The sequence below is a fragment of the Dermochelys coriacea genome, chromosome 11 (assembly GCF_009764565.3).
Source record: "Dermochelys coriacea isolate rDerCor1 chromosome 11, rDerCor1.pri.v4, whole genome shotgun sequence".
NCBI classification, from domain to species: Eukaryota; Metazoa; Chordata; order Testudines; family Dermochelyidae; genus Dermochelys; species Dermochelys coriacea.
The window spans coordinates 37140992-37166641 of NC_050078.2; the positions used below are offsets into that span (position 1 = coordinate 37140992).

The window sequence follows — 25650 nt, forward strand, 5'->3', positions numbered from 1 at the left end:
AAATTTAAAACAAATTAGAAAAGCACAAATTCTTTCTAGCATGAATTGTGTTTTTATTAGAAATCCAGGGTGATTATATATATAGAGAAGAACACTCAATCAGTTATTAAGACTGAGAGGAAAAATATTATAACACAGGCAAATAAGGAGAAATAAGTCCAAATTATTCCAAATTTCAGTTTCTTTTCACTAGGAGGTGGATAGAAAAGAACAGATTTATCAAGTGCTCTTCTGAATGTTATTTCCTTCTGGTTCTTCATACAGTATCAGAATAAAATCCAGGCATGATCATGACCTCCAATGAGCAGGGGGAAAAGAGCAATTTGTTTTTCTAGTACAGTAAAATCTTTCAACTGCTTGATCCATAACTTAGTAGGTTCTAGTTTCCAGGGGAGGATGCCCATACCATAACCAGTGTAACTTAAGCAATTTGTTAAAACGCTGTTCACCTTAAGGTTAAAAGGAGCTTTCCCAAACAGATGCCAACCTAATAACACAGTCCAGTAGGTAAAGTACTCTGGGCTACATCTCTTGTATGCAAGCAGTGCAGTGGTTTAAGAGAAAAGTTTTCTCATAACGAACTGTTTATTCCGTTGGCATCTAGCCATATTCTGAACAGTGTTTCTCTTACAATTCCCTCTTGACTTCTCATGTTTCTGTAACATGCATTCTGTATCAAGATAGTAAGGCTATGTATACTAATAGTTATAAACTATGCTGGATAATGATCTGATGCAAATGAACATCCAAACAACACTCAACGATAGGTTGTTCATCTTCATTTACTAAAACTCCTCCAAACACTTTTTTTTTTAAAATATACATTATTCTCTATACACATATTTTAGACAGTACATATTAAATAGTTTTCTAGCATTGAAGTCCACTTAATACAGCAAATCAAATTAGTACAACTCACTAACCATTGTAGCTGCTTCATTATCTTGGTCATTCTTCAGTAACAATGCACACTGATGTTGGCAAGCATCAGTATCATCCTGTGCAAGGTACAAATGTGCAAGTTCCAACATTACCTGAAGATGAAAAAAAATATAAAAGTATTCCTCTTTATGCAAGTAACAGAGAAAGGATGGTTTAGTGGTTAGTGTTTTAGCTTAGAATTCAGGAGACCTGGGTTCAATTCCCTGACTTCCTGTATATTCTTGGGCAAGTCACTTAGTGAATCTAATCTTCAGTTCCCACATCTGTAAAATGGAGATAATAGCACTTTCCCTGCCTAATAAGGGTGCTGTGGGGATAAACACATTAAAAACGGTGAGGCACTCAGGATATGTCTACACTTACATTTTATAGTGCTCTAACTTGCTGGCTCAGGGGTGCGAAAAATCACCCCCTTGAGCACAGCAAGTCTGAGCGCTTTAAAGTGCTAGTGTAGACAGGCTCCAAGCACTAGGAAACGCACTCCCGGCACTCGGAGCTAATACCCTCGGGGTGGTGGATTACCACGAGTGCTGAGAGAGCTGTCTCCCAGCGCTCATGCACGACCACACTTGCACTTCAAAGTGCTGCCACGGGAGTGCTCCTGTGGCAGCGCTTTGAAGTTTCCAGTGTAGACATATCCTCAGATACTAAGGGGATGGTTGCCATGTTATACTTAGATAGACAGAATTATCTCTAAACAAAAATAAATACAAAAAGTTTTAAGTCTTTTCAACCAACAGAAGGAGAACTTCTCATTAATATACTTTGATTAGTATTAGAGTATAAGCAATTGAGTCAAACTATATTTTTTATATACATTTTTATAGACTAGCACATTTGGCACTCCAATCCTGATCTATTTCTGAAGATGCATCAGATATATAAATATTCACTACCCAAAGCTTACTTAGGGTGGAGTTCATCATAGGGACTGCGGTTCCATCACAGACAATTTTGGATAAAGCCATGAAAAGTTCATCAGGGGAAGAGCCCTACAGGCTGGACAGGAGGAGGGATATATGATCCTGTACCTGCGACCTGGAGCTGCCCTTGACCAGCCAGTCGCTGAGGCAGGAAAAGATCTGGACCTCCCCGATGTCTGAGGTAGACCGCTACCATAGACATACACTTTGTGAATACCCTGGGAGCTGTGGACAGGCCAAATGGGAGGACAGTGAACTGGTAGTGCTCCTGCCCAACCGTGAAATGGAGGAAACGCCCGTGTCCCTGGAATATATGAATGTGGAAGTACGTGTCCTGTAGATCGAGGGTGGCGTACCAGTCCCCGGGATCCAAGGAGGGGATGATGGAGGCCAGAGACCATGCAAAACTTGAGTTTCACCATGTACAGGTTCAGGTCTCGCAGGTCCAGGATGAGCCTGAGTTCCCCTTTGGTCTTCAGGATAAGGAAATAGCGGGAGTAGAACCCCTTGCGTCTGAACTCCGCTGACACCACCTCCACCGCTCCTAAGCCAAGGAGCCACCTCACCTCCTGCTCGAGTAGGCTCCCTGAAGGGGACAGGGATGGAGGGTGGGTGATTGGGGTAGAAATAAACTGGAGGGTGTATCGCCGGGAGACAGTGTTGAGAATCCATTGGTCCAAGGTCAGCCGTGACCACTCCGGGAGAAAAGCACACAATCAATTGGAGAAGAGAAGACAAGACAAGACAAGAAAAGTTTTATTGCGGGTGAATCCCTGGTATAAACTGGTAAGTCGCCCCCAGGCGTCCCGTCAAAACTGGCGCTTTCCTGCCTGTTTACCCTTAAAGGGCCCAGGATGTGGTGCAGGCCAGGATTGCCTCTGCGGTCGCTTTTTTTTTTTTTTTTAGTCCCTTGACTTTTTATAAGGGGGCTCATATGTGGAATGGGTGGCCTGACTGGGAGTCTACTGTGGTTTGAACTTGGTCCTGTCTGGGGCTGGGACATAGAGGCCAAGGGTCTTTAATGTCATGCAGGAGTCCTTCAGATTGTGTAACTTCACGTCTGTTTGTTCTGCAAACAGGGCCTTGCCATCGAACAGAAGGTCCTGTAAGGAGTTCTGTGCCTCTCTGGACAATCCAGACAGCAGGAGTCATGATGCTCGCCTCATGGAGACCTTGCAGCCATATCCATGGCATCCGAGGCTGCCTGAAGGGCTGCCCTGGCAGCAGCCAGGCCCTCCTCAACCAGAGCCTTAAACTCTTTCTTATCACGCTCCTGGAGGGAGTCCGCAAATTTGGGCAGGGAGCCCCACAAATTGAAATTGTATCTACCCAGCAGGGCTTAGTGATTCGCCACCCTCAGTTGGAAGCTCGAGGATGAATAAACCTTTCTACCTAATAGATCTAGTCTCCTCAAGTCCTTATTTTTAGGAGTAGGAGCGGGTTGACCTTGCTGCTCCCTATGGATGACTGACTCGACCACTAGAGAGTTGGAGGCATGGTGAGTTTACAGGTATTCATGCCCCTTGGCGGGCACAATATACTTCCTTTCTGCCCTCTTAGAGATGTGGGACAGGGAAGCTGGGATTTGCCACAAGGCGTTCGAGATCTTTGCCACTCCTTCATGGAGTGGGAGAGCCGCCCTGCCTGGCGCCGAAGCCGAGAGGATGTTGAAGAGTGAGTCCGAGGGTTCCTCCACCTCCTCGACTTGTAGGTTGAGGCTTGATGCCACCCTTTTCAACAGCTCTTGGTGGCTTTCATGTCCTCCTGCGGGACAGGCGGAGGAGGAGCCATGATCATGTCATCTGGGGAGGATGAGGGTGGGGTACTCTGCGTCCCCACTGGTGCCACAGATCCCACCACTTGGTCCCCTTCTGAGTACGGGACTGGAGATGAACGCTCCGCTGACTCTCTTCTGGGAGGCTGAAAAAGGGAGGCCGACGGTCTTTCTGAGGCTCTGGACACTGAGCGAACCACCACCAGGGGCTGAGTCAGGGTCCATTGGTACCATGGTGCTGGCCAAGGAGCCTGGTGCTACCGCACATGGTGGAAGGCACCCGAATGTGGCCACTGGCAGCCAAGGAAGGCCAGCCTGGAGTGGGCTGGACTAATCTGCTCAACTTGAGCTGGAGGCCACGAGGCTGATGGGGACCGAGAGCTGCCCAACGCGGGCCTAGCCTCCCCCCGTCTTGCTCTGGTGCCTTGGCAGAGAAGACCGCTTCTTTGCCTTTTTGGAGTGTCCTTTGAATGGGGAGCGGTGCCAACTTGTGGAGGGCATCATTGGGTCGCTGTGCACTGATGCCGTGGTGCTTGGTGTCAACTTGCAGCAGTGTCAGGGTTAAGGCCAATTTCATCAAAATGGCTCGGAGCCAAAGTCCTGCTCCTTCTTGGTTCGAGGTTTGAAGGATCTGCAAATCTTGCAGCAATTGCTAAGATGGGTTTCCCCCAGACTGCGTAAACAGTCCACGTGCAGGTCACTGACGGGCATCGGCTGTTTGCAAGTGTCGCACGACTTAAAGCCCGGAGCACACCCCGACTAAGGCACACTTAACTAAAACTTTTTTTTTTTTTAAATTAAAAACTACAGGCACTACTAACTATGAACTAACAGAGTCCAAGAAGGAAAGCTATAGCAGAGCTGGAACAGAGCAGTTCCAAAGCACCTTCACTAGCGACAAGAAGGAACTGAGGGTGGGGGGAGTGTGCAGCGCCCCTTATACCGCACCATGGTGGCACCAGTCCAGGGGTCGCTAGGTCGCTCCCCTACGGGTGAGCGAGCACGCACGCACACACACCTATTGTGGAATGCACATGAGCAATCACTCGAAGAAGAATGTATTACCACATCTTTGAAACAAGTTGCCTCTGAATACGAGAAATCCATTTTTTGTTTTGTTTTACATTTTGTTTAAAGGCTCATTTTTCCATTAATTTTTCCCCTTTTGCACTTCTTCACTATTATGTGAAAAAGGTGACCAAGTTTTGTAGGAAAAAAGGATTTTTTTCTGCTTGATTCTTCCTTACATATCAAGCCATTCCTACTGTTGCTGGAAGCCTCTCTGAAAAATAGGATAGTTGCATCACAAGAAACTGCATTATGAGCTGCAGCTTTCCCAGCACTCAACTGAGTGGAAAAGGGATGTTGAGTCACACTGTTTTTCTTAAAACCTTTAACTCCAACAAAACAGTGTTCTAATCAATCTGGCTAATCACCTTCTCTCTGTCTCAAATTAGGTATTAAAAAACCACAGTTAAGGTTTCCATCTCTTATGATACTACTATCCCAGTATGATCCCGTCAGCTAGGAAAAACAGGAAGCTAAAGACTTGATCTTTCAAAGGGCTTCAAAGGGCTTATTGTCATTGCAACAGTTAGTGTGAGTTACTCTGCTTGAACTAGCCTAGTTCAATTTAGAGTGGTCACACTGTGGAATAATACTTGAACTACACAAAGTAACTGGATTAGCAATTGAGGAGCTGTGAAAACTCAAGCTGTAGCCTATGGCTGCATTCCCATTTGCATTATTAGCTCAAGTCTCGGCAGCATTTAAAATTCAACTCCTGACAAATCAATTAGGTCATGCTGAAAGCACCTCTTAACTTGAGCTATAGATTTGTGCCAGTGGATGGGAGTTGGGTTAGGGGCAAAACTATTTACCATTGCAGTGAAGATAACTCCGAAGATAGAAACAAGAAGAAAAAGAACTCACATGGTCTCTACATCTTAAAGCAGCAACAAAGGCATAATTATTTTATTTTACTTTGTAGTTCAGCAGTAAAAGTTGTTAGATGACAAGACCCTTTCAATAAAAGGTGACATAAAATAGTTATTTTTGAGATAGGACTGACCTTGTTATCTGTTTCACAATGAACAAGAGCTTCTTTGTAAAATTTAATTGCTTTCTCATAGTTTCGCTGGGCTGTACAATGTTTTGCAATCTCTGCACAAATCTCAGCTACTAACTGTTTCTGTGCAGGAACTGCATCCAGTTGCTCTATTTGAACCCGTTTGAGTACTCTGGCTTGCAATTCCCGAGCCTAGGGGGGAAAAAAAAAAAAAAAAAAAAGAGTGAGGGTAGCAGAAAGTTAATGTAATAATAACCATCACTCTTACATATGCACTCTTGTTAATATAATTAGACAAAAAATGCACAGGTTGTGAATGCAGAGGTTGCATTCACAAGTTTGTTACCGGCTCTCCCTTAGTTGGAAAAAAATGCTTCAAAGGAAAATTCTCGTCCCCAAACTCACAATGCACTCAATCATCAGGTTGGTATTTTACTTCTTGTTTCAGTTTTTCTTAAAATACACAAGCTTTTTAACATTTATTATTCCAAAAAGATGGAGATATCCCATATCCTTGTCCAATACAGACCTTCTGTCCATTTAACAGGGCTTCATTAATAAGAAAATATTTTTATTTTGTGTGCCAGCACCATCATTTGTCACCTACATGCCAAGAAAATAGATATATTCTATACAATATAATTGTGTTGGTTTCTTGAAAAGTAGCTTTTCCACCAGGATGGAGTAGAGATCTGAATTAGAAATTAGAAAGATCTGGGCAATATTTCTAATTTTTTTTTGGATGACACACTAAAGGTACATCTATACTGCATGCTTCTTTCGGGAGTGTGTAGAGAACACACATGGGTAGCCCACTCCCATCATGGGAATAAACAGAAGCGAAGATGGTGAGGAACAACTTAGTAAGTAAAGACACACCTGAAAGGTGTGGGTATGTATTCGAGTACATACCTTGCACGGCTTTCTACTCACCCAAGCCAGGCCTCTTCACCAAGGCTGCTATTTTTAGCAATGCAGTGTCCTGCTACCTCTCCTCTGTTGGAGCTCTTCCCATTTTAGCAGCAAGGAAAAGCTCTACCAGCTTCCCACTGATAGAGCCCTTCTCCTGCTGTGGGAAAGATACTAGCAGCAGGAAGCTGGAAGAGCCTTTGCTCATCACAGTGGAAGATTCCAATGATTGGGAGCTGCTGGAGCACTAGCAGCACCCCCCCCCCCCCCGCCCCACAACATACTCTCTGTCAGAGCCTTTCACTGACACAAGTAGCTACACACAGCAGTGCAGATGTGCTTTTCACCATGGCATGTAGCTCCACGTATACACCCCCACCAAGTGATGTGTAGTATAGACATAGCCTAACAGTGAAAGTGATTTTTTTTTATTAAATGACAAAATCTGCAATTAAAAGTTTCATCCAATTTCACTAATCTGCAACATTTTCCTTACATTTTACACATTTTTACCTAACTTATTTAAGATCTGACCACTTGTGAAAATAAAACCAACTAATACTCAGAGCATTTCATAATTTTTTCAAGCCATCATATGATCATAGTTAGCTCAAAATTATAGTTATATAAACTTACAGTAAAAAAAGATCACGGCTATAGGACTTTTCTAAATCACCCCCTCGTCCTCAGTTCATTCAGTAATTTCCTAATCCATCACTGTGACAGGAGCTGTGATGGCAAAAAGTACTGGCACAAGACATCACTGAAGGATTCTGACAAGAGCAGCTGACTACTTAAAGCAGCAGCTTTCTGTTTACAAAACAGTACAAGTACTTTGGTAATCGACAGTGGGAAAGAAAATTGATTTTTTTGTACTTAAACACTGTATTCATCTTTTTCCCCCTACAACTACTGTCAAGCACTGTTGGGACTCCTTCCTTCTCAAAGTTCTGCCTATGAAGGCTGTTGATTACATGTGAAAAAACATTTAGCTCAAGCGTCACATCAAGTCTTTTTTTAAGCTGCCTTCTCTTGTTCTGTACACAAGCTTTGTTTGTTTCACTAAGTACTGACAAAACCTGACTACTGGTAAGGCAGAGATGAGCAAGACTTCAAGGTCCAAAACCAAATCATCACACTTATTTCACCTGCTAAAAGAAAATTTGAATTTTGTGTTTTTGCTGTTTTGTTTTCTGTCTATGAGGCTCATTTCTGGTGGAAATTCAAAAGTGGAACTCCTATATAGCAGACCTAGCAGCTTAACTAGGAGTTCCTCATATTACATCACACTCAGCCCTGGGAGCAAAAAAATTATGGAGCTTAACAAATGAAACAACCAAAAAAACCATTCCTTAATTATATGCATTTGCATAGATTTAATTTTTTTTTGGTATCAGCCCAATATATCTATTGACTGATTAATATCAGTTGGATCCCAACCATTGTGCAAAGAAAGTGTTGAGGCACACATGAAGTGCATCAGCCATTTGATCTTTGAAAGCCCATTAGGAAAGAGCTGCTTCCCTGTTGGTTCGGAACATTCTTCCCCGTCTCCCAGCCTTGCTTAAGGGCGGTCACAGGCAGCCGGGGAGAAAGAACCAGTTATGTTACTCTGCTTCTTCCTGCCCTACTAGTGGTTGTTTAGGTTAAAAAAAAAAAAGCAGCATAGAGCCACCTTCTCTGCCAGTTCCCAAATAAATTTCTTCCTCCCTACATCCACTTCTGGCAGAAGAAAGAAACTACACATAGTGTGTATAGGGGATAGGGAGCAAAGAGATCCAGAAAAAGAGCTGAGAGAGCCAATCCTGGGTCCCCTTCCAAGAGGCAGGAGTGGGAGGGAGAGTGTGGTATAATGAGTGGCAGGTGGTGAGTGAATGTATAGTTGGGACTAGGAAGTTAATGCATGGGCATTTTAGTAGCAAAGTGGGAGGCATGGGTAGGCAGGCAGAGGGAGAAAGGAGAGCTTGAGAGGAATGGAAGCAAGCAGACACAGTCAGTGGCAAAACAGAATGAGACACTTGAGAATATGTTAGAAGACAGAGAGCAAAGAGGGAGGTTGTGAAGAGAGTAAAAAGTGAGACACGCTAAAAGAATATGAAGGAGCCAGAGGAAATAAAGGGTGAAATGTAGAAATCAGTTGGCAGGGAAACAGTTACTGAGAGTTGGGTGGAGAAGATACTGAACTCTAAAAAGAAAAAAGCTGAAGGAAGAGAATGAGACAAGGACCAAAAATAAGAGATGGGAGTAAGTTCGATACATTTCTTATTAAAATACAAAATACCAAATTTTACAACAGATTAACATGCAATGTTTGGGTTTTTTATGCAAACATCCTTTGGGCAATATACCTGGTTTAATTTTTCAGACTGCTCAGAAGATATTGCCCAGGCTCCCTGCATCTGCAGTCCAGCCCTAAGGGTTTTTGTGTGTGTGGTGGAGGAAATCATTAGAACCCAACACATTGAAATTAGGTCTTTCAGCAAATGAGTGGAAAGGAGGTTCTTTGGTCAGATCAACTTTCAGGTTATGGAGAAGTGCTGTATCTTTTCCAAAGCTCCAGACTGTCTCCAGCTACCACAGTTTTGCCCTTTTTCTCTAGTTATTACAGCTCTCCCCTCAAGCCCCATTCTAGGTCTCAACTTTAAACTCCCCAGTTCACCAGTCTTTATCCTTAATGCTGCCCTTGGACAGCAAGTGAAATTCAATTACTCTGTGCACAGAAAGGCTACAGGCATAGGTTCCACAAACTCCCCATATTGCTCAGCAGTGTGCTTTGGACCTGAGTTAAGGCAGCCACTACTAGCTCTGACTCCATGCCTGGTCTTCAGCCACTCTGCTGAAACTATGGTGGCTTTTACATGAACATGTGGCTGGGACTTGGACTTTAGACTTTTAATTCATAGGTCACCTAAGAGCTAGCAACAGTAATACTTTCAGTCAGTATCAAACCACTAACCTAGAGGTAAAAAGGTCTGTATCCTATTACCAATCCTCTGAGCAATTCAATCTCTAGTTTATTTTTTATTTCTTTTCTTTCTACTTTAGCTACTTTGTTATCCAATTTATTTCTGCAGAATGCTAGAAGTCCTCCTCCTCCCCACAAAATTTTAGAAGTTTAATGTACTTATTTTTTCTTTACCTGCTGTAAAGAAACAATAGCTTCATCTGTCTTCTCCATTTTGCTATAAATTTTTCCAAGAAGAACGTGGTAACGTCCATCTTCCATTAGAGAGGACAACCCATTCACTGTTAAAATATTAAAATATGAAACAAAAAGTTGAAGTAGGAACTGCCTCCTTTGGACAGTTTAATGACACCTTGTGGAGGAGTCATAGCTGAAAGATGAAGTTGTGCATGCACATCTTCAGGGTTAAAGAAAAAATTGGACTGGAGATCTGCAGAAGATTCAACCAAAAGGAGTTGCATGTTTAGTTCAGCTCATGTTAGTTTCAAATGCATGAGAAAGGAAAAAAAAACCAACCAACCAAACAAAAAAAAAAACACAACAACTTTCCAACATGCCTTGAATAAGATATTCAAATCAAGGTTCTAATCCTGATCCCACTGAATCAACAGGAAATGTCCTACTTATATCAATGGGAGCAGGACTGGGCTGTACAGTGCTTTCACTTAACTATTGCTAAACTCTGAAGAACCACCTTGTTTTGGATGGATTTTTGATAGAAAAATATACAGTACTGAAAGGGGCTACTGAAAAAGCTGCAAGCTACTTTTATTTAGTGGTTGTGAAAGGAACTATGGAAGAAACAGCTTTGAGGAGTATAAGCACTTCCATTATATACTATAATTTCCATCTGCTTCCCAACTGACACAGCATGGCTGCTTTACAGTTTGGTATATCTAGGGCTTATTTATATCTCTACTTCTTTACCAAAGAGATCTTATTACTTCCAGATAAAAACATAGTTCTGTATTACATACACAGGTGCCTAAAACTAAAGTGTATTTTATAAAACATAGTACAATGAGCAGCACTCTATAAGCAGGCTGCCTCCAAGGAACTCTTTGTGTAAATAAGGTAGGTTAGATGGCTTAATAAGTTTTCTGTCTCTATTTCCCATATAGTGCACAATTACTCCCCACAGTACATTTTCTAGTGTTCTGTAGATTATTACAAAATATTTTATTTCTATTTTGGATAAGACAATACAGAGCACTACTACTTTTTATAAAAGTGCTATTTAACTGTTTCATATCACCCAATAGAACAATAAATTTGTCAGATAAGGACATGAAGAAAATAAGGAAAAAAATTCTTAAAGAGGATCTACAAAGAAAATAAGTTTGGCTTGTGCACTTTTTTGCTTCCTTGTGATATACAGAAAATGTGATGGTGGGATAGTTTGTTTTTACTGTTACAGAAAAAAAAAATCACAATTTCTATAAAATGTGACTCTTGGGTTAGCCAGAGCCAGATGGCCTTGGCTAACTCAGATTCCAAACAAGTAGATTAACTGTACATGTGAAGTCATTTCCAGCTTGTTTTCTGCATTTAACATTCAGATCCTATGTGGGCTGGCAGACTGGTGAATTAATGCAATAGTGACATCACAAAAGCCAAGAGTATGAAAGTTGAGCTAATAAGGGATTTTTAGTCAGTCTTAAAATTCTATTTCTGCTATTTAATTTCAATGACCAATAAATATTTTAAATAAAGGAAGCCTGTGTTAGATTCAAACACCTTCACCCCTCTAAGTTGTGATGAGTGCACAAGAAACGTATCTTATACCTCCTAATGTTCTTCTAACAAAAACAGGAAGACTACCAGATTTCACTTTTAAAAAGTTATTTCTAAGATAGATAACAGACTTTTCAGGCAGCCTTTACACATGATAAAGCAATAAGGAAGTTTGAACTCCATATTTTAAAAATCCTTTACTGGTCACCTTTCAATGAGTTAAATTTAATTTACATGCAATTCTCATAGTACAGTGCCAACACAAGTTTGAAAGTTCATAAGATAAAAGGTCTACACTATACCCATTTATTCCTAAAAATCACTCACTCACTCACTCACACACACACACACACACACACACACACCCCCTAATATTTCTGTTTTGTTGTAAATAAAATGACTAGTTCATACCAGGCTCATGGTCTAAAGCTTGCTGAAGTATTTTTTCCGCCTTTTCATACTGCCTCAGTTTCAGCAGGAGTTCAGCCAGATCATAGCAAAGGATATTCTGTTGACCATTTTTCAGTCCAGCTTCATAATAACTTATTGCCTGAAATGAAAAACTTAATACATTTATGGAAATCGGCTTTCTAAAATAAATCTTAATAAAAATACCACCTTGCACTTAGATAATTAGTGAAATTTTGCTGAATGATGCAACTACCTGCTCCACTATCACCCTAATTATACACTGAAATGTCCAGTAAAAACACTAATAAATTGGTAACAGCAGACATTTATTTCAATCTAGAATTACATAGAAAAACTATGTTAAACGAAACTTTAGGTTGCAAAGTCAATGACTCAGAAGCTAAGAAGTGTCATATGTAAGGTTGCCTGTGCAATCTTAGTTCTGTTCCCTGGGCCTCTGCATTTTGATATCTTTAATTATATGATCACACACTATTTTTTAAACAGCACCTCTCCCTCATTCAGAGTTTTGTTGTTTTTTTTATCCTGAGAGCTGATAACCAAATCTGAATGGATTTACAGACATAAGAACCCACTTTTTTGACCAAAGCATTATTTCTTTGCCCAATTTTGAAGTCCATCTGCAAACAGAGGGGAGGCTAGTGCTCTTAAAAAAAAAAAAAAAAAAAAAAAAAAAGAGGCATGCATATATATAATTGCCACTTTTATATATATATGAAATGTCTTCTGCTTTCCCTACACTTTTAAATAAGAAATGCAATTATAACTAAAAATAAAACTCTTAGTCATGCAAGGAAACAACAAAAATAGGTTCTTAACAAGGACTATTAAAGTGATGCAGTGGTTGTATGAGCCATTATATGTGGCATCAGGATTTGGTCCTTTGTATAGAAAAGAAAAATGAAGGCTAACAGTTCAAAAAACCTTCTGGATACCCTCATATAGGTTGCTTTCAGCTCCACTGAAGTGGTCACAATTAGAGCAAATTGGAAAATTTCTGTTTAGAGAAACTTTTTTGACAAAATGTGGGGAAAGCATTTATATTTTCTGTTTTCCAAATAAACAGTGATAGTTACAGTATTTGAAAAATTAAAATATAAGCTTACAGAAAACTTAATTTTCAAAATGTATGACTTTATATATTTACAAGAAAAAAAACAAACTAAAATTAAAACTGGAATTAAGTACATTGATGTTTAATTTTTAAAATCCATTTTCAAGGATATTTTTAAAAAAAGTGATGTTATAGCACATGTAAAGTATGCCAAAAATGTTAAACTGACTACCTCTTTCAGCTTAAAATATCAGCAGCACTGTAGAACACCTGCCTCAAAAAAAGCAAAGGGATTAAAAAAAGAGGTTTTATTCACTGAACTCCCAGCCAATCCTAGGCACTACTCTCCTTTGGATTATTCAGCAAGAAATGTTAGAGACTGAAAATCTCTGGATACATTGGGGTAAGAGGAAACTGAACATGACCGTACGAGGGGAGGGATGGCGTGCCAAAAATCACTATCAGGTCAACATTAACAAAACTAAATGAAAGTCCAAAAGTGTTTCAAAAATGTAGAATATAATCAAGGATTATAGGTCTAGGAGCCTTCAACGGCTGTCCAAATAGATAGTCTTTTCCACTTTTCCGTGTGGACAGTTTTATGCTTTGCAGTGGGATTTCTTGTATTTGTAGTAAACAGTCAGTTGCACTCAACTAACCAATATCCAGGCTATTAGAAAGACCAGGTGAGGAGGGAGTATCTTTTAATGAAGCAACTTCTGTTGGTGAAAGACAAGCTTTTGAGCTTACATAGCAACACTTATGACAACACTGCAATCAACATCCAGACAGTCAGGTGTAGCAATTTTGGGCCTGAGTCAATTATCTGATCTTGGTTCTGAGATACAGTGTCTGGATAGATGAGAGGCACTAGTGGAGACTGAACAGACATTCTGAGGAGATCAACCAGAATTGTCTTAGCCAATCTCAAGCTATCAACAGCGGCATGATTGCATCCTATCCGACCACCCTTAGCATCAGAAAGATCAATGGAAATGTATACATGAAATCTTGATCCCATGCTATGAGAAAGGACTCTTGAAAGGATCCCACACTCATGCCTCCTAGGACCAAAAGACTGGACACTTCATGTACTCTGCCACCAAAGTCCAAAATGGGATTTCCCCAGCAGTGAAATATTGGGGTGATGAAGCACTTCAGAGGCCATTTGTGGTTGGTGATATTCAGCAGATGTCCAAAACAGGCTAACTGCTTTGTTTGCATCCTGCTAACTCCAGGATGAGGAGAACTACTGGGGCTATCCCACGTTGTTGATACCATGCCAATAAATTGACTGCCTCTTGGCACAGGGGCCTTGCTTGTTTACATAATACATTGCAAATGAGTTGTCTGCAAGAATCTGCAGTGTCAAATTCTTTAAAACAGGTAGGAATGCTATGTAAGCTAACCCAATTGCTCATAATTCTGGAATGTTTGAGTGTACTTTTGGAACCAAGTTCCTTGTATTTGGAGATGGTCTAAGTGTGTGCTCCAACCTTTTCCTGATGCATCTGCGGACAGTGTCTTTATATGAGTGGGGGTGGAAACGGGTACTCCATTCCAAATGTTTTGGGGATCTGACCACCAGTTCAGTAATGATAAAGCACAAGCTAGAACAACAGTGTGCATGTTCATTTGATATTCTGTAAGGATACAATAACTTCAGCTAGCCTTTTACGGATGTAGGTTAAGTCTGGTTAGCAGTGTCACGTATGCACAAGCTGATGCGTGACCTAGGAGTTTGAGGCAGGTTTTACTCAGATTCATTTTGATACTGGTGCTGATCTGTACAGAACAAAATCTGTTCTCAGTAAGATACGCTTTTGCCAATTTGGAGTTGATTAGGATTCCTATGAATTCTGTCATCTGTGATGGATGAGAAATTATTTCACCATAAGGCCCAGCTGTCTGAATAGATGAAAGACAGTTCAGGGCTATAGTGACTTCCTGATCAGACCTGCCTTTGACTAGTTAATCACCTAGATATGGTTACATATGAGTGCCTTGACTCCTTAGATGTGCTACCCCCTGAGCTAAGCATTTTGTGAAGACGTTCAGAGCTCTGGAGATTGAATGGTAGCACTTTTTATTGACATTGATTGGGCCCTACTGTAAACTGCAGATACTTCCTATGGGCCAGATGGATCAGAAAATGGAAGTAGGCATCCTTAAAGTCAAAAGCCACAAACCAGTCATGAGCCTGAAGAGAAGGGATGACAGAGGCCATCCTGAAACCAAGACAACATATATTTATTCAATCTTATCCTAGACGCAAGACCCCCTTTTTTCTCTGGAAGAAGAGAATACCGGGAATAAAAGCCAGATGTATCTCCTCTTTGGCTCCCAGGTGAAGCAGGGAAGCCACTTCTATTGGTTGATTTTCACGAGAAGGGTCCCACGAGAGGGATGAGAGAGGGGTAAGGACTAGAATTGGATGAATAGCCAAACGACAACTTCTCTCACTCACCGTTTGGTTGTTATTCCAGTCCCAGCTGGTAGAAAAGAGAAAGTAAGCATCTTGTCCAGTTTGAATGTGGCTCATTTTCCTCATATCAAACCTACTGTCTAGAAGCAGGTGAACACTGACTAGTGACTGAGAAAGATGTTAACCTTCTCCAGAAGAACCTCAGGTTCTTCCTGAGTGGATACTCAGAAGGTTGTTGCTTTAAGTAGCTGAGTATTTTCTGTAAGGCTTGCCCTTGTTATATGAAAAGTTTGCAATCTGGTACAGAGATGTAAGTGTCCAGTGTTTGCAGTATGGCTCTGGAATCTTTTAGGAAGTGTAAAACATCATCAGTACATGTGCTCAATAAGTCTGTATCCCAAAGGGCAAGTCGTCAGTTGCATTCTGCATCTCTCTAGGCATACCAGAGTCCAATAAACATGACATTCTTCACATTGTTGCTGCAGTGGCTATATGTCTAGGCACCATGTCTGAGGTATTCTTGGCTGTCTGTAACAGTGTCTGACACTAGCTGTCCTTTAGAAATAACGACTTAACTCCTCTCATGTTCTACGGAAGTTTAACAAAAAAAAAGGGGATTATCTTGTTCTAGGTTAGATAACTGCTTCACGAACAAGGCTTGAAAGTTCACTCTTTGTATCCGAAGTGACATTAATAACCTTTTGTCCCAAACAAGGATAGTTTCTGTCTTTTTTCCTTAGGTGTACTCTTAGATTTAAGTTTTTTTTCCATGAACTGCAGAGATCATTAATAAATGCAGTGTAGGAGGAAAGTAGAATTGCTTACAACCAATTTGGGGTACATGGTACCTTTTTCCCTAATGCTCTTTTAGCTGGAGGTAATGTTGCTGACCAAAAGTTTTAGTCAGCTCTAAAATGCCTTGTTAATTTGCAATGCTCTTCTGACAGGAGCAGAAGAATGTAGTATGTCTAATAACTTGTGAGCTTTTTCCTCCCTTACTGATGTTTCTAATTTTTAAAAGAGACCAGCAGTAGGGGAAAGCGGCTCCTGGAAGGCTATAAAATCATCAGGAGACTGCCCCATCAGAAGAAGCCAATGATGGATCTTTAGGAAAGGATGAAGGATATCGTTCTGGTGGCTCAAAACCTACCTGTTCTTTATCTGCCAACTATTCACGCCCCTCCTCTGTCCATATTCAGGGGACCAGCAATCATGTAGGTCAAACTCTCCTACTGCGTTTTCCATGACTGATAGGAGGGAGATCTGCTCCTAAATGGAGGTCCCCAGGATGCCAAAAGTGGAGCACTGTAGGAATAAGACTGGTTTTGGTAAAGCTGATTAGGCCATTGTCATGCTTGAGGTGAAGGAGTTGGGGTCATGCACTCTGGTTTGAAGAGAAAGACCCTCTCCCTGATCTGGCTGAATGGTGGAGCAAGAGTTCTCTGCTTGAAGATGAAGAGAAGATGTGCCCTGGTAAGAAATGAGACTTTCTCCAATGGTGGTAGAGATCTTTGAGGCAACACTGATATCATAAGCCCTAAGCATGTACCATGCTGAGCACAGTGCCTTCAATGCAAAGGAGAGCATTGGAGACTTAGAGGAGTTTGCTAACATCAGGTCAGCACCAGAGTTAATTATTCTATTATTGGTGCTGATGCTGGCAGTTGGCAGTCACCAACATTGTCAGATATAGGCGCTGTTCTAGGTCTCAGATACTGAGCCAGAAGTGAGCTGGCATCACTTACCCCTGTTGCATGAGCTTACTGCTCCATTACCAGGAGTGGAATGAAGAGTTAAGCTTCTCCCTCTGGGAAGAGGAGACTTATCGAAAATTACATTTGGCAAAATGTTCATCTCCTTTGTCTTGATTACTGGTCCTTGGTGCCAAGAGGGCACTGTCTCACTGCCACAGTTGGTAAGAAGTAATTGAGGGGCAGCTGTGGCCTCTCTGCCCATTACGCTTTTGGATGGGAGAGTGAGAGAACATGCATGTTGCCAATACAGCCCAATCAACACTGCTGTTTAAAAGACTCCAAGATTGTGTTCATGATATGCATTCATATCTAGAGTGGAATCTACACTGACATACTTCAAGAACTGCTAAGAATTTATGTCAAAGTAATTTGTGCTGATATACAATACTGCTGGATTACAGTAACAGTAAGAAGCATCCAAAGAATATTTTGAGAGATATTTGTTCCACATTCGTAGCATGGACTGTTCTTGTTTACAAGATGACAAATTAAATTAACTGAATCTTGTAATTCTGAAACACGCTATACCAATAATAAAACACATAAAACTTTTATTCACGCTTTATTATGCATTTACTTATTTTCGACCCAAAGTCCAGATCCTTCAATTGTGACATCATTATTCGGTTCCGATGAGCTTCATAACTTCAGGAAGGAAATAATCAGTCTGGAACAGACTAATTCCTTAGCAACAAAGACCTTATTTTTATGTAGCTGTCTTCAGCAGTGAAAAATAAGGAAAGAAAAATATTCTACTTAGAAATAATTAATGTTTTTTTAAGTTTTCCATGAGACATAATCAGAGCCAAAAAGACCTGCTACAGAGAAAAAACAACATTTAATACTCCAGGCATTTTGAGGAGTATGAAAAACCACTTTTTTGGAACTTTCATAGTAAAATGCTTCTATCTGCATGTGTACTAGAAAAACAAATTAACATTGAAGTAGACAGTAATCCATTTATACAGCATGTCTATGAACTATTCATAACATACCTTTGAATAGTTATGAGTTTTGATTAGGGCTTTTCCAATTTTACTTGCTAAAATTCCATCTCTTGGGTTTTTCTTTAAAGCCTGCTCGTAGACTTCTATGGCTTCTTCAGGCTAGAACATTAACAAAGAAAAACAGATGGTAAATTCACAAAACTATACTAAAAGGCCTATAATGAGCTAACAGAGCAATCTGTTAATGCCACAAAGCGAGCTTCAATACTACTTGTTTCACAAATTATGGGACTTATCAGGGTGGTCTCTACCAGACTGTCTTAAGATGACAGCAGACTCAAAAATAACACACTGATTTACACATTTTTGTGCTTAATTCCCGTTAAGCTGCGAGAACATAGCACAGAAACAAAGTTTTAAATCAACCTTTAATCTTTTCTCTGTCTTCTGAAATTCTTTTGGCATTTCCTGGTTCACTGAAGTTATGAAAAAGCACATGCAAAAACCTTATTGCTGTACTCAGTGTCCCCCCTTTCCTTTCCATTCAGACTTGTCAGTCAAAGTTCAACACAAATCCAAGCTGAACTCAAATTCCATTTTTGCTTTGGAGTTTACTTTTTAAAAGGACAAATGACCAGAACAAACTGAAGACAAATACTTATGCCCTAGGGTAGGGTTCATCACCTACACTTTGTACTGCAGTGACCTATACTTTCAAGTTTTTCTGTCCCAGAGATTTTGACCCAACCTACTGCTTGAAGATTTAAAATCAAGTGCAAGTACTCCACATGCTGTCTGCCTTTCCAAGCACTGAAGGGGTCTCTTGTGGCAACCTTGCCTTTCTAGAATTTACACATCTTTCCTTCAAGCTTGAATGAACTGTTCCAACCTTGTCCAACATCATTTCTGAAGTGAATTTACCTCAACTTTCGACCCACAGATCTCTAGTCAATATTTGACTTGCAAATGCTTGATTGTTCACTGAGGTTGCAATTCTCCTCTTCCCTGACCACCCCAAATCTGATGCTCATCCCTGAGGTGCCTTTTATTTTGAGTATATTATTTAGTCTCTAAATATTGAAGTTAAATTAAAATTAATACAGTATTTATATATTTTAAGCCAGTAAACAGACCTTAAGTTTTCCTTAGCACACATTTTGCTTCCTGATCACCCAATAACAGAACCAGAAAGCGAGACCTTATCAAAACTTGCGAATGACAGCCAATTACTCAACTATACTGCTCATCTTTTATCACGATGCAGATGCTCACCTCTTGAATATTCATGTATGCATCACCAAGGAGAAGAAAAGTATGTGAGCTTGGCAGTTTGTCCACCAGATCTCTGAAAACAAAAAGACAGAATCTAGTTTAATAATTAAGTTAAGATTGGTACTTTGAAGAATATGTAAACAATGGTTACTTACCCTACAGTAATCATAGTTCTATGAGATATTGTAGTCAGTGAGGATCCCACTGTAGATGTGCATGTGCCTCATGTGTGTGACCTGAGGATCTACTGAACAGCAGTGTCCATCAAGGCCATGCATGTGATCTATGACTCCCATGCAAGGGCATAAGATGAGGGGGCAGCTGCCACAACCCTCCCTCAGTTCCCCCCGTAATTGGAAGCCCAGGGCAGTCAAGGACTCTGAAAACATAGATGGAGGCTAGGACATGGGATTCACACTAACTACATCACCTTGAAGAACAACAGTTCTGTAATGTAAATTACCATTCTTGCTTCAAGTACATGTCAGTGTGAATCCTACTGTAGAAGGCTTCGTCTATATTACCACTTTTGTCAGTCAGGGGTGTGAAAAAAACCAAGTTTCACTGGCAAAAGTGCTGGTGTGAACAGTGCTATGTCAGCTTGAGAGGCTCTCCAGCTGACTAAGTAATGCTGCTCATTGGGGGTGGTTCAATTATGCTAGCAGGAGAGCTCTCTACTGCCAGCAAAGAGTGGCTACATGGCGGATGTTACAGTGGCACAGCTGTGCTGCTGTAAAGTCCATAGTGCAGACCTAGCCTAGGTGACTGGCAATCATTATGCTCTTCAGGATGGGGGTATGACCAGCATCAGTCAAAGAAAGACTGGAGTAGTGCTCTCTCAATTTGGCATCTGATCTACCAGCCAAGTTCAGTGCATAATGCTAAAACGTGAGCAGATTGACACATTTCTGAAACAGACTGATGTTGTCACTTGGTCTCTACTGGAGTGATGGGTACATCAGCCAGGTGGTAGCAAAGCGAGATACAAGGTGTTTCTCATTTTGATAGTCTTTGGGCTGAAACAGCTTGCCCTTTTGAATGGCTGGCTATAGCCACATATAGACACTAGGACAGTCTGAAATATTTGGTAATGTCAATGTAAATATAAGAGCTCTGGTTATGTCCAGAATGTGCAGTTTCTTCTCCCCTTGTGTGAAATGTGGTTTTGGAAGTGTAGCGGGGTGGACACCCGCTTGGGCCCAGAGGGGTTTAAGATAGCCCTGGGAGAGGGCTGGGGCAAGGGAAGAGCTGGGCTGACTGGCAGAGCAGCCGCAGCTGGGGAACAAGATGCTTACTTTCTATTTTCTACCAGCTGGGACTGGAATAACAACCAAGCGGTGAGTGAGAGAAGTTGTCTTTGGGCTACTCATCCAAACAGACCCAGCAGGTGTTATAAAAGCCAGCGAAGCCAGGATCCGAAGAGCACTCTCTCTAACTCTGAGAGGGAGGGACCTGGCTGCAGAGACCTGAATAGAGGACCTAGTTTGGAGCAGGGCTGGGGAAAGGCCAAGGGAGCCTGGGAGCTCCAGCCTAGGAAAGCCCCAAGCTACGGGCCTGGTAAGGTCTATTAGGTATGGGGGTTTCAGGGGCAGCCCGGGTAGGCAGAGGCAGCAGGTCCAAACCCAACCTTGCTGGTGATGAGTGGCTCATACTGCAGTCTGCCCCAGGGCAGAGGGACTAGTTGATGACTGGCAGGGGAGCCTACGACTGAGGTGAGATAGGGATAGTGGGTGGGGGGTTCCCCTGGGATGGGGAGACCCAGAACTGTGGGGTACTGCCAGGGGGCAGTACCCAGTGAAAGGGGCACCAGGGTCCTGGAGGGACACGGGAGCCAGCAGCAAGGCAAGACACCTGCCTGAAGAGGGTGCTCCGAAGGCTGGAACGCTAATTCCCAAGGACAACCAGCAGGAGGCGCCGCCAGGTGAGTCTGCGTCAGGTTACAAGAAGGAACACAGGTAAGCTGACTGACAGGTTTAAATACAATTCAGAAAAGACCTTTGGGATGAATTTTGCATAAGCTATTAATTCCACTTTGTCTTTATGTAACAAAGTATACAGGGATTCTGCTATGAATGCCTCAAGCTTGCTCACCTTTGTGGCTCAGGTGATGGCCATCAGAAAGACTTCCTGAGAATAAGATTATAGAAGGAGCACTGTAAAACAGGTTCAAGTGGGGGGTCTTCATAAGCCTCAGACAGATGATGTTGAAGTTCCAAGTTGGAGTGAGTTCTGTAACCCAGTTGATAAGCATTCCTCCTCAGGCCCTTAAAGAATATGGATACCATGAAATATGAGAACACCATAACTGACTATTGATGGATGATCTGGGGATACTGCTGCCAGGTGAAATTTGACTGAACTAAAATGAGATTCCAGAATCTTTGGTATTGGGATCAGTACCAGCTCTAATCAATATTGAGAATTTATTTCTGTTCGGACAAGTAGATGATTCTCATGGATGGCTTCCTGCTCCACACTAGGATTTCCTGAAGGTGGAAGGAGCAGTCTCTTTCCATGACGCTCAGACAGCCAACTAGCCAGGCTATCAGTTGCAGTAATTTTCAGGTCTAGATGGAATACTTGCGACAAACAGGTCTGCATGGTCTGGAAGTCTGATTGATGGTTTGTGAACATCTGTAACAGGTGCATCAGACAAACTGCTTCAGCCGGGAGGGAGCTACAGGGGATGAGCTTGGCCTAGTTTCTTTTGGCCTTAACAATAACTCTGTGGATTAGCAGAATCACTACAAATGGGTTACAAAGGTGCCAAGTCCATTGCAGAAGGAAGGTGACACGCAGGGATCCTGCACACGTCTATAGCGGAGTGAATAAGATGGGGGGGGGTTGCTTTTGGCCATTTTGCATGTTTACCTTTTTTGTAGTAAATTAGCTGAATTTGAAAACAAAAAAGACGAAAGGAAGTAATTCACCTCAAAAAAATTTCTAGCAAATTATTCGGTGAATAGTTTGGGGGCCTGAAAAATGCACTTTTTTGCAAAAAAAAATTCATAAAAAAATTCACTCAGTTTTAATCATGCCTCTTCTGGAGCAAAAGTTGAGATACTTGATGTTTCTGTGGTAGTAAAAGAGGTCTATCACATGATTCCCCCACTGATGGAATATTGGCTGGGAGATCAATTTAAACTGTGACCAGTTATGAATGATACCAGCTTGTCTGCTCAGGAAATCTGTCAAGTCTTTGCTAGCTCTCAGGTTCATGGCTCTCAGGGATCTGCCTTGAAGATGGCACCATTTACATAACTTGATTGCCTCCTTGAAGAGGGAGACAGAGTGGGCACTCCCTTGCTGGTTTATGCAGTACATCACTCACACTCTGTCAACATCTGTACTACACTGTCACAGGAGCAGGAGGAATGCCACAAACACCAATCTGAGGACTCAACTCTAAAATATTTAGTTGTAGCTCCTCTGGTGACCATGTCCTTTGTATCTGTAGCTGTTCCAGTTGGGATCCCCAGACACATCTGTGACTAATGCACTAGATGGCTACAGGGCCATGAATGGTATCCCTTTTTGGGCATTGTCATGATGCAGTCACCAGGTCAATGCTCCAAGATTATGAGATGGAATTAAAACTGTTTTGCTCATCAGATGCTTCACAGGAGAATAGGCTGATCTGAGAAAAAGCTGTAGGGGAATCAGGTGAAGCCCAGCAAATGGTAAGGTATGCACAGACATATGGCTTAATAATGTGCAGCAAATCCGTACGGTCATAGCTGGGTGCGATACCACCATGTTCAGTAACAACTAAAGTGAGAAGAATCAGTCCTGTGGTAAATATCCCTCGCTGTCATGGAATTTATTCTGACTCTGATGAACTCTATATGTCTGTGATTGGGTAAGTGACAATTTCTCATTGCTCAGGAGAAGGCAAACAGAGAAAGGGCATAGCTGAAACAGATCCAAGTTCGCTGGTGTGATCTGCTGTTGATCAGGCAGTCATCTTGACATAGGCAGACATGGATACCCTTTTCCCTTCAGTGTCCAGCCACAACAGCAAGCCATTTTGTAAAGACTCTTGGTGCCATGGAGAGTCCAAAGGGCAATACTATGAACCAGTAATGGTTTGGCCCCCACCATAATTCTCAGCTAGTTCCTGTGGACCATGTGTAAGTACTCATTGTATAAGTCAAGAGCCAAAACCAGTTCTAAGCCTGAAGTGATGAAATAATGGAGGCAAACATTACCATCCTGAATCTGAGATGGTGCATGTATATCTCTGGTCAGCCTCCTCAGCGCTAAGATAGGCTGGAGATCACCTTTCTTCAGAGTAATGAAATATCAGGAATAGAAGCATCTTTCTCTGCATTCCAGCAGGACCCCTTCTGTGGCTCCTAGGTGAAACAGGGACACTTTTCTTTTGGTAACAGGCTCTCGTAAGAAGGGCCTCTGAAGCAAGAGGGGGTGGGGGGGGACAGCTGGGGGCAAGGAAAGGAACTGGACAGGCAACCATAGGTGTTAATGGCCAGCCTTAGCTTCTCATCATGCCTGACAGCAGGGGACGAAATGGTTTCTGAAGAAGGTCCACTCTGGGATAGTTCTGACATGGCTCTACACCACCTCATTAAAACTGTAGCTTCTGGGAAGGAGCTTAGTTTGCAATGGAGGAGGATGACTGGTGCCTCCTAAAGTAGCAGGGTTGCTTTCTGAGCAGATATTCTGATTGCGGATTGTGGGTAGAAGATGGGGGGAAGGGAATAGCTCAGTGGTTTGAGCATTGGCCTGCTAAACCCAGGATTGTGAGTTCAATCCTTGAGGGGGCCATTTAGAGATCTGGGGCAAAAACTGGTGATTGGTCCTGCTTTGATCAGGGGGTTGGACTAGATGACCTCCTGAGGTCCCTTCCAACTCTGATATTCTATGACTGTGTTCTCCATCTTTGTAGGGGGTGGCATAGTAAAGGCTTATGGTATGGTGTTGAAGTGTAAATACTCGCATTTACATTGAAGGTGCTCTGACTATCTATGCCTACAGTGATTCAGGATCTCCACCCTCTGTCAAGATGTGAAATGGGATTCCATTCTGGGGCCTGTGGGAAGGTGGAGCCCCAATAGGGCTAGTATGACCATGGCGGTAGTTAATATTGGCATTGGCCAGTCATGGCAGAGCCCAGTTAGAGGCACTCCTGGAATAATCTTTAGGGTACCATTCCTTGTTTTTCCTTGTAGTAGAGGAGGATGTCCTGTAGATGGTGAGAAGTACATCTCTGGGGATGACAGTACTGTTTGATGCAGTTCCAGCATTGGATCAACTAGCATGTGGTGCCTAGTTACCAGGGCAGCTGCTGAAGATGTCCTCCAAGCTGGAGCCGAGGAGACTATCTCCTCTCGGAGATAAAATGTGCTCCGAGCAGCACAGCTTAAGTCTTGTATCCCTTGATTTTCTGGTGCAGGAGGCGGCGGCATGGCAGATAGAGTACTTGTCAGGGATGTGCCCTTCCCCAAGGCTGTGCCTATCAGTGAAAGGCATCAGACAGTCACAGGAAGAACAGGATTCACATGGCCCCTGCTCAATGGCTGACGAAGTACTTCACCCAGCTATAGAAGGGAGTGTACCAGGGGCCTCCCCCACATATCCTTCTCTTTTTTTCCTGGCACATGCAACTGAAATTTTTAAGGAAGAAAAATAAAAATAAAGTGAAATTCAAAATACAGATGCAGGACAGGCACAGTCAAGGTTCTCTCTCACTGGCAGGAACATTAAGAGGGACCTGAGGAAGGATTGTGGCTGCTCTGCCCTTTACACCCTTGCATGAGAGCATGAAGCAGCACAGGGTGCTGATGAATGCTGATGAAATGATTCAAAACTCACATGCATGGGGTGCATGCACATCTACAGTGGAATCCACTCTAATACCTGAAGAATGGCTATTTCCAAGAATAATCAAAATTAATACTGTGAGACAGCCTTAACTTTTCTAAAAGATTCTAATCTGCAAAGGTCATCTTGAATCAAATATCTTCACTTAAAAAAAAAAAACAGCTTGTATCCATTCAGCGTCGTTGAAAGTTCATATGGTGAGAATCACATATCTGGATATTCTAGTTAAAATTAAAGCTTTGTATTAAAGTAGGCACCATTGTGAGGGGCAATTCCTCCCTCCAGTGAGTCCTCTCTCCAAGAGTCATTTTCCCTTTTCCTCAGCCCAGAAACTTGCAGATGGGGACCTTCTTGCCTACAGCAGTTCCAAGCTGAATATGTAGCCAGCAGGTTAGCATCGGCAGGAAAAGTAGGGACAAGATTTTCTGCTTGATGGGGAAAGCTTCTTTAGCATCATACAGGGGGCCAGAGGGGTCGGGGAGGAGTTTTTTGGAAGGGGAGAGAGCCTGAAGTGCCCAGAATAAGTATACTTTTGCCCTTAACACAACAGTGCTATTTACTGAATGTATATGCTCAATCTCAAGGTACCAGAATATAGACCTTCACAACT

General features: G+C 42.0%; 1 protein-coding gene across 9 annotated transcripts in view; it reads right to left on the reverse strand.

The window, feature by feature from the left end:
* TTC21B (tetratricopeptide repeat domain 21B) overlaps positions 1–25650 on the reverse strand; it is a 93362-nt gene that overhangs the window by 30606 nt on the left and 37106 nt on the right. For all 9 annotated transcript variants that reach the window (XM_043505230.1, XM_038421122.2, XM_043505229.1 and 6 more), the window contains 6 exons: positions 19200–19272; positions 17976–18086; positions 11727–11865; positions 9756–9862; positions 5711–5899; positions 924–1034 (listed from right to left, as the gene is read on the reverse strand). In XM_043505230.1, coding sequence (XP_043361165.1) covers positions 924–1034; positions 5711–5899; positions 9756–9862; positions 11727–11865; positions 17976–18086; positions 19200–19272 — 730 coding nt within the window. The remainder of the gene's footprint in view (positions 1–923; positions 1035–5710; positions 5900–9755; positions 9863–11726; positions 11866–17975; positions 18087–19199; positions 19273–25650) is intronic.